Source organism: Pterocles gutturalis, unplaced genomic scaffold, assembly GCF_000699245.1.
Source record: "Pterocles gutturalis isolate BGI_N339 unplaced genomic scaffold, ASM69924v1 scaffold5854, whole genome shotgun sequence".
Taxonomy (NCBI): domain Eukaryota; kingdom Metazoa; phylum Chordata; class Aves; order Pterocliformes; family Pteroclidae; genus Pterocles; species Pterocles gutturalis.
In genome coordinates, this window is record NW_010133129.1 from 103539 (window position 1) to 118229 (window position 14691).

General features: G+C 38.8%; 1 protein-coding gene across 1 annotated transcript in view; it reads right to left on the reverse strand.

Annotated features, from left to right (window-relative positions):
* The window catches only part of LOC104467358 (glutamate receptor ionotropic, delta-2-like), a gene marked incomplete at its 3' end in the record, with an annotated part of 82788 nt that extends 68580 nt beyond the window's left edge, over positions 1-14208 (reverse strand). The window contains exon 1 of the mRNA XM_010081103.1: positions 13935-14208. Within this exon, the coding sequence (XP_010079405.1) occupies positions 13935-14208 (274 nt within the window). The remainder of the gene's footprint in view (positions 1-13934) is intronic.
* Between the last annotated feature and the right edge of the window lie 483 nt (positions 14209-14691).

A 14691-nucleotide genomic window follows, 5' to 3' on the forward strand; every position in this document is an offset into this window, starting at 1 on the left:
TGTGGCAAAGAGACCCGTGATCATTTTATTGATGTTGTTTTCTACTTTCTGCAATGCTACATCCATTCCCTGTTGAGATACTTTGTCCAAAAACTCTTGTATTCCACGGATATCTAGGAAAATCAAAAGGCAAACAAGATGTTAATTGGAAAGTGGAAAAAAGACACAAATAACTTCCAATTCATATCACAGACACGTTTTGTTCAGTGTCAGGTAGCCCCCTATGGACTCTCGCTTGAATATTCATTGGCGCTCTCCCTGAGCTATGCTTATGGCATTTCTTAAAGAATTAAAACAGGAGAAATTACGGCCACACATTGGATACTGTCCAAAAGAACCACCAGAAAACAAACCTACAAATATTTCAAGCAACTTTCTAATTTTGTCGTTCAGATATCACTCTTGTTCCTTATTTTTCTTAAAGAACGTTCATGCTAAAATCCATAAAGAGCAGTGAAGATATGGTGACTATAACCCACAGTGCTTCCTTCAAATGAGGGTTAGTGGACGGCAACCAAGGGGGAGAAAGGTAGGAAGCAGATTGTACTCAGGATTATGTTATCCACTGCAATGCTTTATGTATCTATGTATTTACCTACGCGTAGCTTGGCTGTTCACTCATCAAAAAGTCTTAATGTTGTTCTGAATTGCGCAGCTGTTCTTAAAAACAAAAGCCAGACATACAGTTGCAACGGTACTGCCTGCTCTCATCTGATACCACCACTGCTGGCTGAATTTAACAAGTTCTTCCATAGCTCTTCTAGTAGAGCTTTCTGTCTCATTCTGAACAAATCCTTCTTTAAAACTTACTTGGAAAGGAAGAACTGATCAGCAAAATGCTAACTGTGTTCAACACCTAGCTTGTAATATCTTTCATGTCTCTCAAACTAAAATGGCTGGTTACTCTCACATTGGGATGCTACCTCAAGCCTTTGAAAGGCCTTTTCCAGTAGTGAATTCCACAAGAGAGAGTAAAAAGCTTGTTTGGCTTTTTTTCCTGCTCTTTTGAATGGCTTTATCTAAAACCCCAAACTCTTAAGCTTAAAATTTAAAATAATTCAGTGACTTTAAAAGTCAGAGCAGGGTTTCCTGGACCTCAGAAAAATCCCTCCATCCTCGCTGAGTCCTCACTGCCTGATCCCTACTCACCACTGCAGTTTTTCAATCTTTTTTCTGGAGCTAAGTCACCAGTTCCCTGATGTGACTTCTCTCCCCTACAGTCACTCAGACCTGCTTTCCTAGAGGACACTCAGCAGGACATCCTTTCTTCCTTACTGGCATGCCAGCCTCCTGCACACCCCTCTAATCTCATTTAGAGGAGCAAGATGCAGCCTTAGAGCCAACAAAACAGACACTGCCCAACACAGGCACTAGTTACGGGAAAAAAAAGAAAAAAAGAAAAAAAAAAAGAAACCCAACAGAAAAATAAATTTATGAAGAAACATTTATTTGCAAATAAAGGTTCCTAAGGTTTAAAAGGACATTTGTGGTTAAAACTCACCCCCCAAAAAATATTTCTCCCATTAGAAACCTGGTGGTGTTCTATCCCACCCCTGGCAGATCCCATCCCCAAACACCGTGGTGTTCAGTGCCATCCCTGGGGGACTGCAGTTCCTGCTCTGCTTCCCTCCTACATCCCTGGATGCTCTATCAGTTCCTTGTCTCGATTGCCCATTTTCCAGGGGAATGGTCACACCTGAGGCCACAGGCTGATCATGTGTCTTTCCTCCAGGAAACATCCTACATTTGAGAAAGCTTCTAATTAGATTTTTACAATTGCTTGGCTACTCTGAGGTCTTTTGTCCTCACCTACCATGTTCCCCTAGTCTCTGTCCTTCTTACACAGGGGCAGGGGGGTAGGGAAGGCTTTATCTAATCCTAACATGGGATGAGTAAATATGGGATGAAGAATCTCAAAGTGTCCATGCTACTGGAAGCACATTAGATGCAGTTTGTACATGATGCAAGAGGACAGCAAAAGACTGGAAAAAACAGACTGAAAGCAGACTGCAGGGATGCTTCTGACAAACTCAGGTTATTTTGGCATTTGACTTCAGGTTAACAGCAAAACAGGATATCTGAGAAGATCTGGGTTTCACAGAAGTCCAGTAGTCCTATCAAGAAGATCTCAGGCTTAGACATGCACACCTTGATCTACTTATTTCAGCCACAAACAGTAGCATAAGGAAATCAAAGTTAAGTCTCCACAGCAGAGAAAACAAGTCTTCCTGTCTCCCCAGCAGAGATGTACCAACTAGAGAGTATTACACAGAGCCATCCTCCTCCAGCACCAGATTGCCAAGATACTTCAAATTATAAAGAAATGGCCACGTAATAGTTTATAGTCAAACAATCCACAAAAATAGTTCAACAGGGTTAGTCTTGGAAGTCAGACTGTCACAATGAGAAAGTTCAGTCTCTTGTCTAGAGCTCTAAAATGCCATGAACTGGAAAGAAATGGTATTTTAGGCATTTAGCACTGCAACTGCCTTCTTCAGACACTGCTGAAATACCAGTATTACTAAACACTTCAAGAACAGTTTAAACATTAATACATGCTTACCCTAAAAATAAAGTTCCATAAGAGAATCAGATACTAATTACAGCTTCTATTTAGTATCTAAATCAGGAAAATTGAATTCAGTCTAATCAAATATGTTAGAATATTTTTTTGGCACTTTAAATACCAATTTAAGATTATTTGAACTGCTACAAATATGCCTAGTTTTACCCAAATTATAAAATAATTTCTTTCCACTTTAACCCCTTCCTTCTCAAGTTCCTGAGGCTCACCCACTCTGCAAGTTACTCAAAATCCAGACAAATAGAATAAAAAATGGATAAAATTGACCACTTTGAATCAAAATTATTGAAGTATGAGGAACATATGATGATGGGATCTAAACATGCGATTGAAATATCAGGGGAAAAGTTACTCAGGTGATGAAAGACTTCTTAAAAACTTAAATTATACAGCATAAATCCATATATTCTTCTCCAACACCTGATGAGAGTAAGGAGGAACCAACAAACTAAGTTTTACTTGCCCTTTCAAAAAAAGAATGTAATTTCACTCAACCTGAATTTGTAAACACGCTGGAGTTATTGGCTGATATACTGTATAATCTGTGTTGTCCCAGAAGCCAGATTATGGGATCAAATGGCTTTGTTTCCCACTAATATCCACAAATGTAAACAATGAAACAATTATATTGAATCTTCACCATATGAAGGGACAAAAGGGACAGAGGTCCAGTATTATTCTGCAGTTCTGCATTTACTAGGTGACCACCCCAACAGTATGGTGTCTGTGTGATACGCTTTTAGGAAAACAGCACCATTTTATTGGAAAAGATACCAAACCAGGATTCATAAAACTTCTTTACTACTTCTGCCTTTGGCATTGATACAACACAAAGCTGCGGGCAGGAAATAAATACAGACCTCAGCTTACCCAGTGGAAGAATGGAGGTATTGGTGATGCTCACCTGCTGCTAGGAAACAGCAGAGAGCACATCAAAACACCCTGCTATTTCCATCACCATGGTGCTTCCAATATTTCATCAGCAAGTCACGAGCAATGCTCATATTCAAAGCATATGCCAAAGAACAGATGCTGCCACTGAATGGGCAGCATTATCTTTCCTTCATGGATTGTCTGAAAATGGCACATATCCACACTGCACTGTGGAATCATCTTTCTAATAGATACGCTCCTGCTGCAGAAAAATCTGGCAACTAACCTGTGGCACAGATGGTTCTGCTGTGGAGAGACAGGACTGTTCATGTCTGGAATACAGGTGTTTCTCGCCCTGAATTTGCTTGCCAACCTGTTGTCCAGCCAGAAAACACATTTCTATTTCCTATTTAAATCAGATGACTCACAGTCATTTCCACAAATGCAGAAGAGCTGCCCATTATCACCAGTATTAATTATCCTCCTTACTGATGAAAGACAAAGTTACAACAGACGGATGGTAGTGCCAAAGCTGCTCTCTCCTCTCTCAGCTCAGTGTCACTATCAGTTAGTATTGCATTTTTGGTTTTTTCACTGTACAGCCATCTCTCCCACTCTACACATGCGTGCACAAGAACGTACCACCATTCTGCAGTCAGACACTCAGCATCAGCTAGATGTAGGCTGTAAATTTAAAAGAAACATTACTAAACTTTCTCTTTTTAATCAAAATTGTGGCTGATTTAAGAGACTGTGAAGTTGGCTTGGAGTGTCTAATAAATTAAAAAGCAAGGCAAGCAAAATTTATCAAGGACTCTGTTGGAAATTACCTTCCCTGACTACCCATACGTAACCATGCCACCACGAGGCAGGAGTCTATAGGAAGGTCGTACGCTCTGCACCGCTGGCGTGCAGAAGGTCCAACACCAGACACACCAGACTGGCTGCAGCCACAGTTCTGGAGACCCAACTGCTATATTCAAATACAGGTTCTCAGCATAACACTACTCAAGGTGAGATCTGAATTCAGGTGCCAGCTTTACCACAGACTTGTCATTACTGTGTCAGTTATCGTGGACCTGATCTAAGAAAGAACTTCAGAAATGGAGCACAAGTCAAATTAAGTGCAAGCACCTAAACTCACACCATCTTTTCATTGAACAATCCTTTTGATACTGGAGAAACCACAAGAAACAGGTAAGTATCTCAAATGCTGTTGCAGAGCATGCTCAGAAAAGAGCTAAGCATCCTTCATAGACCACAGGTCCTACTTAAATCTCCTTAAATGACCAGCCTGGCAGGAACACTCAGACCTCACTTAACACAAATAGCACAATTCGATGGAAAGCTCAGCAGTTGCGTGGCAGAAAATAATGCACAGCCTGCGACAGGGAAAAGAAGTCAGTACTTTCAGGAGATCAGGAAGATTTAAAATCCACAGCTTTCCTCAACACCATATTACAGGAAAAACCGTCTCTTTGCTCTCTTTTCATCGAGGTCTCTACACTGTATTTGTGATAAACAAGTAACAAGAAGATACCTGACTTTCATGACCTGATACTAATATGAAAATGAATAAATAAATAAATCTACATAGCTCTTTTATATCAGCGTTTGGGAACTGAGAGGGAGGAGCTACCTATTTTCCAGCTGAACTATTTCAGCTGGATGATCTAACTTCAGAGAATATAGCAGTAGTTCAAATGCATTATAAGTAAATTCAAGCTCAAATGTTTAATTACATATAAAATCTCATTTATATGACCAACATTTCTGGAACCTAACAAGTGGAAATGATATTTCTTGGGGAAAACTGAAAATTTGTTAATGGTAAGAATGGCTGTTTTTCCCTCCCTTGCTCGCAATTTTTGGAAATTTCACACATCCAGAAAAACAGACAACAAATTTTCTCACATTTCCTAATATCATCCAGTTGAGAAAAAAAGAAGAAAAATATACTCGTATAATTTTTTTCTTGTTTGAAGATGTTTCCATTTCAAATAATAATAAGATGAAGTAACTTCAATTTTGTTGTTTGATATGAACTATTGTGGCATTACTGAAATGTCTATGTAATCCTTATTTTAAAGGATCATTCAAATGCCATTTATATTAGCTACTTTTTCTTTCAAGTCATATATCAATTATTAGAGATTATACGAGAAAAAATCAATATAGGTAGCCTCAAGCAGCTGAATCAATGCTTGGGAAAAACATTAACTTTTGCAGTTTTCAGATCCTGCAAGACTTAGGTTTCCAACCTTATTGGTGATTGATGCAAGATTTTTCCTTTGAGTTTCTCAGTTTTTTAACTGGAAAGAAAAAGAAAAGAAAAAAAAAACAATAAAAAAGACAAATTTGAAGCTAGAACTAATTCTTTAAGAGTATCATCTGCTTCCTTAGCTTCTCAAAAATAGAAAGGGAGTCAGATTGTGATCATCCCTTACTCGTGGAAACTGACAAGGCAATATATTCCATAATCACAGACTTTTGACTGTGTAACCTGCTTTCTACCTCTTCGTTCAATTTCTTTTTGACTACAGTTTGCAGTAGAGATTTCCAAAGGCTTCTAGGAGCTGCCTTTGAGTAAAACAACCTCTTGCAAAGAAATACATTTTCTCTGCCTAGTGCCTCCAAAGATGATAATGGCTAAGAGCCTAGTGTTGTTTATCTTCAGCATCTACTCTCCTGCTAAAAATCATGCCAAACTTGAAAAATTATACTACAATCCCCTACAACCTCCCAGAGAGGTTTTTTTTTCAATTTATGATACCACCCAACATTTACAATGTTATTATGCCTAACTCATGCCTTTTCTCCAACGGTGGTATAACTTCTTCCATTCAACATGCAAAGTACCTTGTTAAATAGTTCTCTCCTTTGATAACTGTTTGTTTATTTGGCTGACAATGTATCAAACTTAATTTTAATACTTCTGAGAAGATATTAAAACAATGTGTTGAGATTTGAAAAATACTTAGGAAACTCAGTACAAGGTTCAGGTACTAAAATATTCTTAAGTCACTTTTCTTCTGATGCTTGCAGATTGTGTATACAGGAAAAATTTCATATCTCTCCAAAACCTCAAGATAGCACCTCATTTACTGCAATTTCCCATTACACTGATATTAGGAGAACATATACAGTTTTGTTCTGACCTCAGCAGTGAAATTCTAGATATAACCAAAAATTTGGGCTTCCTTCCTTCCTAACACAACACAGATGGCTGTCAGGCCAAGCCTTCGAATACTTGATCCATTCCATCCTTAAAGACAGCACCATAAGCGAATGACAAACCCTCTCTTACCTTTCTACGTATTCACTTATAGCTCCTGGAATGCATTTCCCCAACTAGTGCATGGTTAAAAGCAAAGCATGGTCATTGTTCCACTAGAGACATTTTATAGAATACTTCAGTTATCTCAGAAGTTGAATAATTTTAGGGTCAACTAAAATGTATATTCAACTTCCAGTGGTAATGTCATCCAGCAAAAGCAAGTTGTTACAAAAGTTCTCACAAACAGCTGATAACTTGCAATATAATTAAGTGACACACTAATGTTACACAGATGAAAAAAAATGTTCCTTTCCTTATTGGATGACATAATAAATATTAATGGCAAAAAAAAGGTTCAATAATAAGCTTAAATTACTTATATGTTTATTGAGGCACAGTGAAGTAAATGAGTACGGGAAGTTGGCAAAGAGCCAGATGAGTAATAAACAGTTTTAAGACTGTCTGGAGACAGACTTGAGAATATTACAGTCATCAGGCAGCTGAAAACAGCCTCGAGGTAATTATAAGCACTTGCAATCGATTAAAGAGAGCATGATTCTTTTATGAATCTTTATTAAACTTGCATTAAAACTTTAAATGATTTGAAAATGCTATGGTTTCCAGCACATCTTTGTCAAAGGTCATCACGTATTTACTTCTGGCAAATGTCTGTGCAGGAAAGTGTCAACGGAATTACTTACTCTATATGGTTTTTAAAGGAGATAGCAGGAATCCAGGGCCCATCCGTACAGATGGGCATCATCTCAGAGTATCAGCCCTCTTACAACACAGGAGGCAGCCTATCTACAAGAAGCTCAGCCTTTCAACTTCCAGATATAATCCCTTCTTTTCCATGACCTTTAAAGAACAGTACTCTGATCCTATAACATTACACTCAATTTATTTGAAAACAACCACCTTCCTGGAGCAGGGATGGGGAGAACACTCTTTTATTTTCATAAAAGTTTCACAGACTTCTTTACTTAGGCTGGAATCCCCAGCAATACAGATCTCACTGCTCTCTTCCTTGAGATTGCATTTGATTTTGTGTCTTTCTCCAAAATCCTCCCTCAGACTGAGCTTAAGACATCTTTTTAGTGATGTGACCAAGTACCTCACATTACTTCCTTCATCCTTTCCTCATACATAAATAATCTGAAACCCCTGCGTATGCCGAGGAGCAAGAGGGGAGACCCACGAGGAAGTTTCTGCAAGACAGGTGCCCTCTAAACACTTCCCTGTTGGTAACCTCCTCCCTTCCCTTCCAGTGAAGTCTGCAATTACTTCTTCAACCTCCATTTGCTACGGGATTACCTCCTTTAGCCTCACAGAGCAAATCCCCTCCAGAGCCTTCATGCTTGTTTTGGTTCTTTTCCTTACAAAACTTAAAATTAAATTACCACCTAAGGGAATGGCAAACATCCTTGGACAAATATAAGTAGTATTAGTAGGAAGGTCAAAAAACTGTAAGCAAAGATATCTTAGTCCTGGAATCAGTAAATATTGCATAAATCAACAGCGACGGCTGCATATCAAAGGCACGCTGGGTTGAAGAACACAAGGTTAGGCCAGAAATTTGTACAGAGAAGTGGGGTTTCTTAAATTTTGTTTTTTAAATATAAAATACAGAAGGGTTTAAAAATATTTCTGCCACCACAACAAAAGAGAATAGGAAATAAGACAAAATTCATTCTCCAGAACTAATCTTATTCCCCCAGCCTTTCTAGATATAGTGCAGAATATTTCTATCTGCTTTGACACCAACAAAACATTAAAAAAAATGTTTTCCAACAGCTAGACTTTCTCCCTTTTATCTTAGACATGCAGAGATACCTACGCTATCAATTGCACAAAATTCACAATTATGTTCTTGCAATGATTGAATGGTTTCTTCATAAAGAATTCACTACTACAGAAAGGTATCTACATACTCCTGGAAAATACAGCAAACTGTGAACTACCTGAAGAGTAAGACACAAACTACAAAAGCTTGCCCCTTGCTGATGCACTAGAGAGATAAAAACCAACACTATGCTGGGATTTGAGGTCAATTACTCTGCTTATATAGCCTGGGTTTACACACTCAGATCTCAAAAGGTTGTTTCATTTGTTTTCCTCTGTGACTGGATGTGTAAGGGTCTTTTTCATGTTACTTTTGGGGACTGGCTATTGTCAGATGCCAGTTTGTGGGTGAGGCAGGATTTGCTGTTTCAAACTGCATTTTGTTTGCTTTGAACTTGAAACCATAAAGGAGATATGTAGTAACTTGGCAAAGCTTGCTCAGAATGTTTACAGATGTCAGCATCTCTTTTTACAAACCTAAATTTCCAGGTTTCCAGAGGTGTAAGTTATACATATAGAGTGTCCAGTCTGAAAATGCCTTCACCGAAAAGGGTGCTGATGGCTCTAAGGACGAGTCAGAGACTTAGTGGAGGAACTGCCCAGTCTTTACAACCACTTGTAAGCAGATGCACAGCTACCCTCTGCAGTAGGTGATCCTCCGGTTTGGGCTGAGCAGTCAAGAACGAAGAGAGTAGGAGATGATTTGGCTGTTAAATGAAGAAAATTTGGCTTGTACATACTGCGTGGATAGTGATTTCAATATCAGGCTGAGAAAGGCATCAATCTACTGCATAATTTTGCTGCATTTCATGCCGCCTACACTTTAACTCTCCAAGAAGACTGTCCTTAATGGGATTTGAAGAAGCGCAGAATTGTCTTTGAACACTTTTAATATCCTCCTATGAAACTGTCTTAAACAAAATCAGATTTGTTGTCCCGGGCAGGCCTTTATCTTGTTTTACCTCAAGGAACAAACCACACTGAATTCAAGGGGACTGACTGCACTGTTTTCACTGGGAGTTTGATCTAGATCATCCCAGCAGAGAGCAAGAATGGGGGACAGACTCATGCCATACTGATTTTCAGAAGTTCATTTGCGTTTATACACCAAAATTATACCACTGAAATACAAAGAAATATCACCTAAGCCTGCTCAAGTTCAAATGTTCTCTTTTCTCAGCTCCTCATTAACTGTTACTGTATGTTAGCCTCACACTTATTACTTGCAAAGCTCTGCCACTGACACAAGACTACAGTTTTACCAAAATCTTTCACTAGCTATTCAGCTTAACTAAGTCAACAGCAGCAAAATGCTGCTTTTTTTTTTTTATTATCAAGGCATCTCCTGTTTTATTCTGTGCTAGAATAGTAAGCCTACCTAAAATTTTACTTGGAAAAAAACCATCAGTTGAAATCTTAAATGTCAATTATTTCAGAAATGTATTTCTACATCACTTCTTCAACACCCAGCTGGTTATGACTTAATGAAAGAATTGCTTACTTCAAAGACTTGGACTTTGTTGGTAAAGATCCTTTAAATAGACTTGAATCTTCTAGCATTTAGATGGAACAAGTGTTAAAATGTTAAAACTGAATATACTCACCTACTTATATTCAAAAAAGAATTTGGGAGCTTTTAAAAAGGGTAAAATTGGGGAAATAAGTCTCGGCCCTGCAGAAAGACACTTCCAACTATAAGTAATTCTCTAGCTCTCCAATAATGAAAAGGAATCTATGATAGACTGCAAAATAAAAATCAAGGGCAATTCAACTAATAGGTTTAAAAACTATGGTATTGATAAATTGACACATAAATAGTTGCAGCCTCTTTTAGCAGTGCAAGGGGTCTGGTTTAGAACGGTATTTACTTTGGCTATGAGCCCAATTTTACAGTAGGAAAATTGATTTTAAACACAAAAGGCACATTTTCTTTCACAGAGCAAAATTATTACTGGAAATAGTTCCAGTAATATAAGTATTTTGTTATAAATCTTAAATTAAATCACTATTTGAAACAATTTCTCAGAAAGGAATGTATTGGAATTCTGCTGGCTGCTCTAACCAGTCAGTCTAACAGCATTTTCACGTTTTCTAACTTACAAAAAGATGGCAACAATGGGAAAAAATAAAGGCTTAACGCATATCAGAATCTATATTCCCATTACTTCTCAAGTGCCATTTACTGCTGTGGAGACAACACTTAATGTTATGATAGAGACCTTGAGAATGAAAGATCACCACATACAAAAAAAAAACCCCACCAGGACAAGAAATTGCTCTGTTGGCACAAGCGTCAGCCCTGCAGAGGACTGTGCAGAACATATCGATAACCTCTTCCTAATATGAATTTAATTCTAATGCAAGTGTTGATCTCCTGCCTGCTGTACTGTTGAGTACTACATGTTACATTAAAATGTCTAATATTAACTGCTAAGCTTCCACCCAGAGTCTGACTTTATGTCTGTGTGAGCTGAGTATATAAATAAATCTCACGCTGTGGTGGATCCTCTCAGGCAAGCTGAGACCGGGATCTTCCAGAGGGAACTGCAACCACCCTTGGCTGCACTGAAACGCTGACCAAAAGGATGGCTTACCCCTGGACTTCCACGCCATGTCTGCATGCCCAGTCTTGATTTCTTTTTAAAACAGGCACAGAAGTTAATGGCAACATTCCCTTCCTCAGGCTCTTCTGGGATTCTTGGGCCAACTCTTTTTTATAAAACCCAAACTGATGCTGGTTTTTTTTTTTTTTTTGGTTTGGTTTTTTTTTAGAGCATTTCACATCTGTAGAGCCATCTAAATGAATGGCTTTCTCCAACATCACAGAGTCATAGAACAATTAGAATTGGATGGGGCTTTCAGGAGGTCACATAGTCCAACCTTCTGCTCAAAGCAGGCTCAATACTCAATTCAGACTTCTCTACACTATAATCCATTAACAAGTGATTCCAGCTCCTCTGTTCACACCCTGAATTTCTCTGCCCCTCCCTCTATGCAAACCCCTCTTCGGTCAATAAAGAACCCAAGAAGAGAAACCATGCACTGCTAACATACTGGAAATGCTTTGAATACATCAATAAAATAGTAGGAAAAGGGGAGAAAGTGACATAATTTATTAGGATTTATAATAAGCTCCTAGAAGATTGCTCTCTAGGGACTGCTAAGAAAATAATGTCATCATGGGTATGAGGAAAACTACTGCCCATAGATCAAAAACAGGCTACGAGAATTGAGAACAGGCAAAATATTGCATCAAGCCTAATGATTTCCCCTGAAACAGGGTAGCGAGGAATTACAGAGGCATTCCAGTATGAGCGAAAAGAGGGACTGGAGAGGCAGAGAACAACTCTCAAAGTAGTGGAGAGAGGCCTCGGGCTAAAGATGGGGATCTGAAACTTCTGCTGTCTTGTTCCTTATTAAAAGTGGAAGAGGAGATAGCCAATGAAGTCAGCAATGTAAAATTTCATAAAGAAACTGTAAGAAGCAAAAAGAGAATACTGAAACTGCTTGATGCCCTAGGATGGCTGTTGAAATCAAGGATATAGCACCACTTAAAGAAACATGATGCCTTTGCACAGGTAATAGCCCTATTCAGACTTGCAGGTTAACTTGAAACTCAAGTCACATTTAAAATCTTTGTGTTTACAGCATTAGTCCCAAACTATGCATACACACAAATGGGGGGGGAAGACAACACAAAACCCCAAAAAACCCCACAAAAACACCACCCCAAATACCCAAACCACACAAATGCTTAGAAAGTGGACAGACCGCTCAGTATATACTAAATGCCAAGACCTTTTATTTGCACCTTTTCCTGGTGTATGTGATAGTGATCACGGATCAGAGTCAGATTACAGTCTATCTTGGCCGTGTGGTATTACTTGTAGACTGCTGAAATAAGAATGCCATAGATGATGGCAGACTTAATGTGTGCCACGTTTCCTATCTGGGAATGATGTGCCACTGAATGAAGCTTATTCCTTGCAGCCAGGCATCAGTGTTACATACGTCACACCATAATGAGATTCTTATCCAGAAATTGAGGACAAAATGACACAGTGTCTGAAATGAATTCTCAAATCAAATAATGAAACTTGAATAATTTAGAACTAGTACTTACAAATATAATTTAAAAAAAAAAAAGAAAAATAAATTTCTTTGAGGTCTTTGAACTCAGAAACACATGCATACCTGGCAAGATTATGGTCTTCTTCATAGGTGCACTGGCACTTAGATGCACAAGCACATAAAACTAACAAAAATACTCTTTGCCGCAAGCTTTTTGGATGGGGTTTTTTTGTGCGTGTTCCTTATCCTATGGCTGGTGCTTTTAGGTGCTCCTTTGTTATAAATAGAAATTCTCCTATTCATCATTTTCTATCGTTCTAATTTGAGAATTTATTATGTAGCCAGGCAAGAAAAATCAATAACATCTGACCTGAATGAACCAGGTATTATTCACAGCAAATCGCTGAAGTGAGCATTTTTTCCTTAACTTAAAGATTTAACTTTGAAAATAAGTTTCAAAATGTTCATCCACACCAGTCATGATTACTTATGAATAACGGATGCATCTGAAGAAAACAGGTCTGGTTCCAAAGCAATTTTCCACAGAAAAAAGATCACAAAATTAGTCAGATAATGCACCTACACTATAGAAATCTGCCCAGCTCTCCTCTCAGCTGTACCAAACTCAGCTGAGTCACCAAGCTGGATGGCACAGTCTTGTGATGCCGCCATCTGTGTCGCACTTACTCTATCGCACAACTACCATCAACTCAGCACCTTTCAGGAACACTGAATGAACTCAAAAAAGAAGGAACATTGTCTTCTCCAGGCCCGCCTCCTCAAGTTCTTCGGTCTACAAAAGCTCACTGTAATGGTTTTACATTTATGAAGAGCAGCTCATTCTCTGACCTATATTCACACCACTGCTTAAGCTTCTGGCCATCAAAAAGATGCCAACAAGCAGGAGAGACTCACCACACAATAAACAATTCTACAGAATGTAAAATCTTACACACTGTCTCTTGAATTGTCATCTTATATTTCTACAGCCCAAAAAAACAAGTGAGCTCGCTAAAAAACTTTTATGCTTCATAAACACTGTCAGAATAGAAAGCCAGATAAGTTCTCCATTTATCAGCTAACTCTAACCAAGAAGTTATCAAATAAACCTGTAAACGTTGATGGATTTTGGAAATAAGATTTCTCTGAGGTGTTGTGAAATGCTGACAGAACCATAAATGCTCACAAGCAAAACATAATCTATTGCAAGCCTATAAAGATGTAATGAGACTACTTTCAACAGAATTAGGGATTTGACAAAAATCACCCTGCTAAATAAATATGTACCGTAGTCGTTATCATAAAAAATAATGAGTTTCTGCCAGGCGTATTCTGTGACCACCCTCAAAATGACATCATTCAAGTAGACAGGGGGGCGGACGGAGAGCGTGTAGTCATCGTTGCGGTTGCTCCTCGTCAGCCCGCAGCCGCTCCTTGGCGTTCCTGCTGTTGAGCGCTGGATGAAGAGGTGAGGGATGTGCATGGCATCTGCCAGGGACTGCAGGGATCCTGCTGAGGTGCAGCCGATGGAGCTGACAAGGGCCAGGATGCCTTGGTTCATCAGGTCGCAGGCTGTAAGAGAACACAGTGATACTCAAGGTGAGGGCGGCTCAGTGCAGGGGGCCGATTTTGCTGGTGAAACACAGAACAGGTTCAATCAAGTGAAGTACAGATAAAATTTTGCACATCGAGTAATTCAGACCTAAAATTCATCTAAATCATAAGGCTTCTCTATTCACTTTGAGCTGTCTTGTGGTAAAAGCCAGAAGACTACCCTGTCCACCTTGCCCAGAAATTAATTATCCCTTGAAAATGAAAAGCCACCCCAGGCCTTCTGAGGAACAATAAGAACTGTTTCCACCTACAAAATTAACATGACTGCCCAAGGAAATAAGCATTCTTCAAAGTCTAGCACAACAGCTCCGTGAATAGTATCTTTGCATTATACAGAGAAAACTTGAAGAAATAACAGCTCAGCTTTTCAACTTTTGAAAACAACTGAACACGACTTGTCCAAGGAAAAACTGAGTTGCTCATTGGGTTT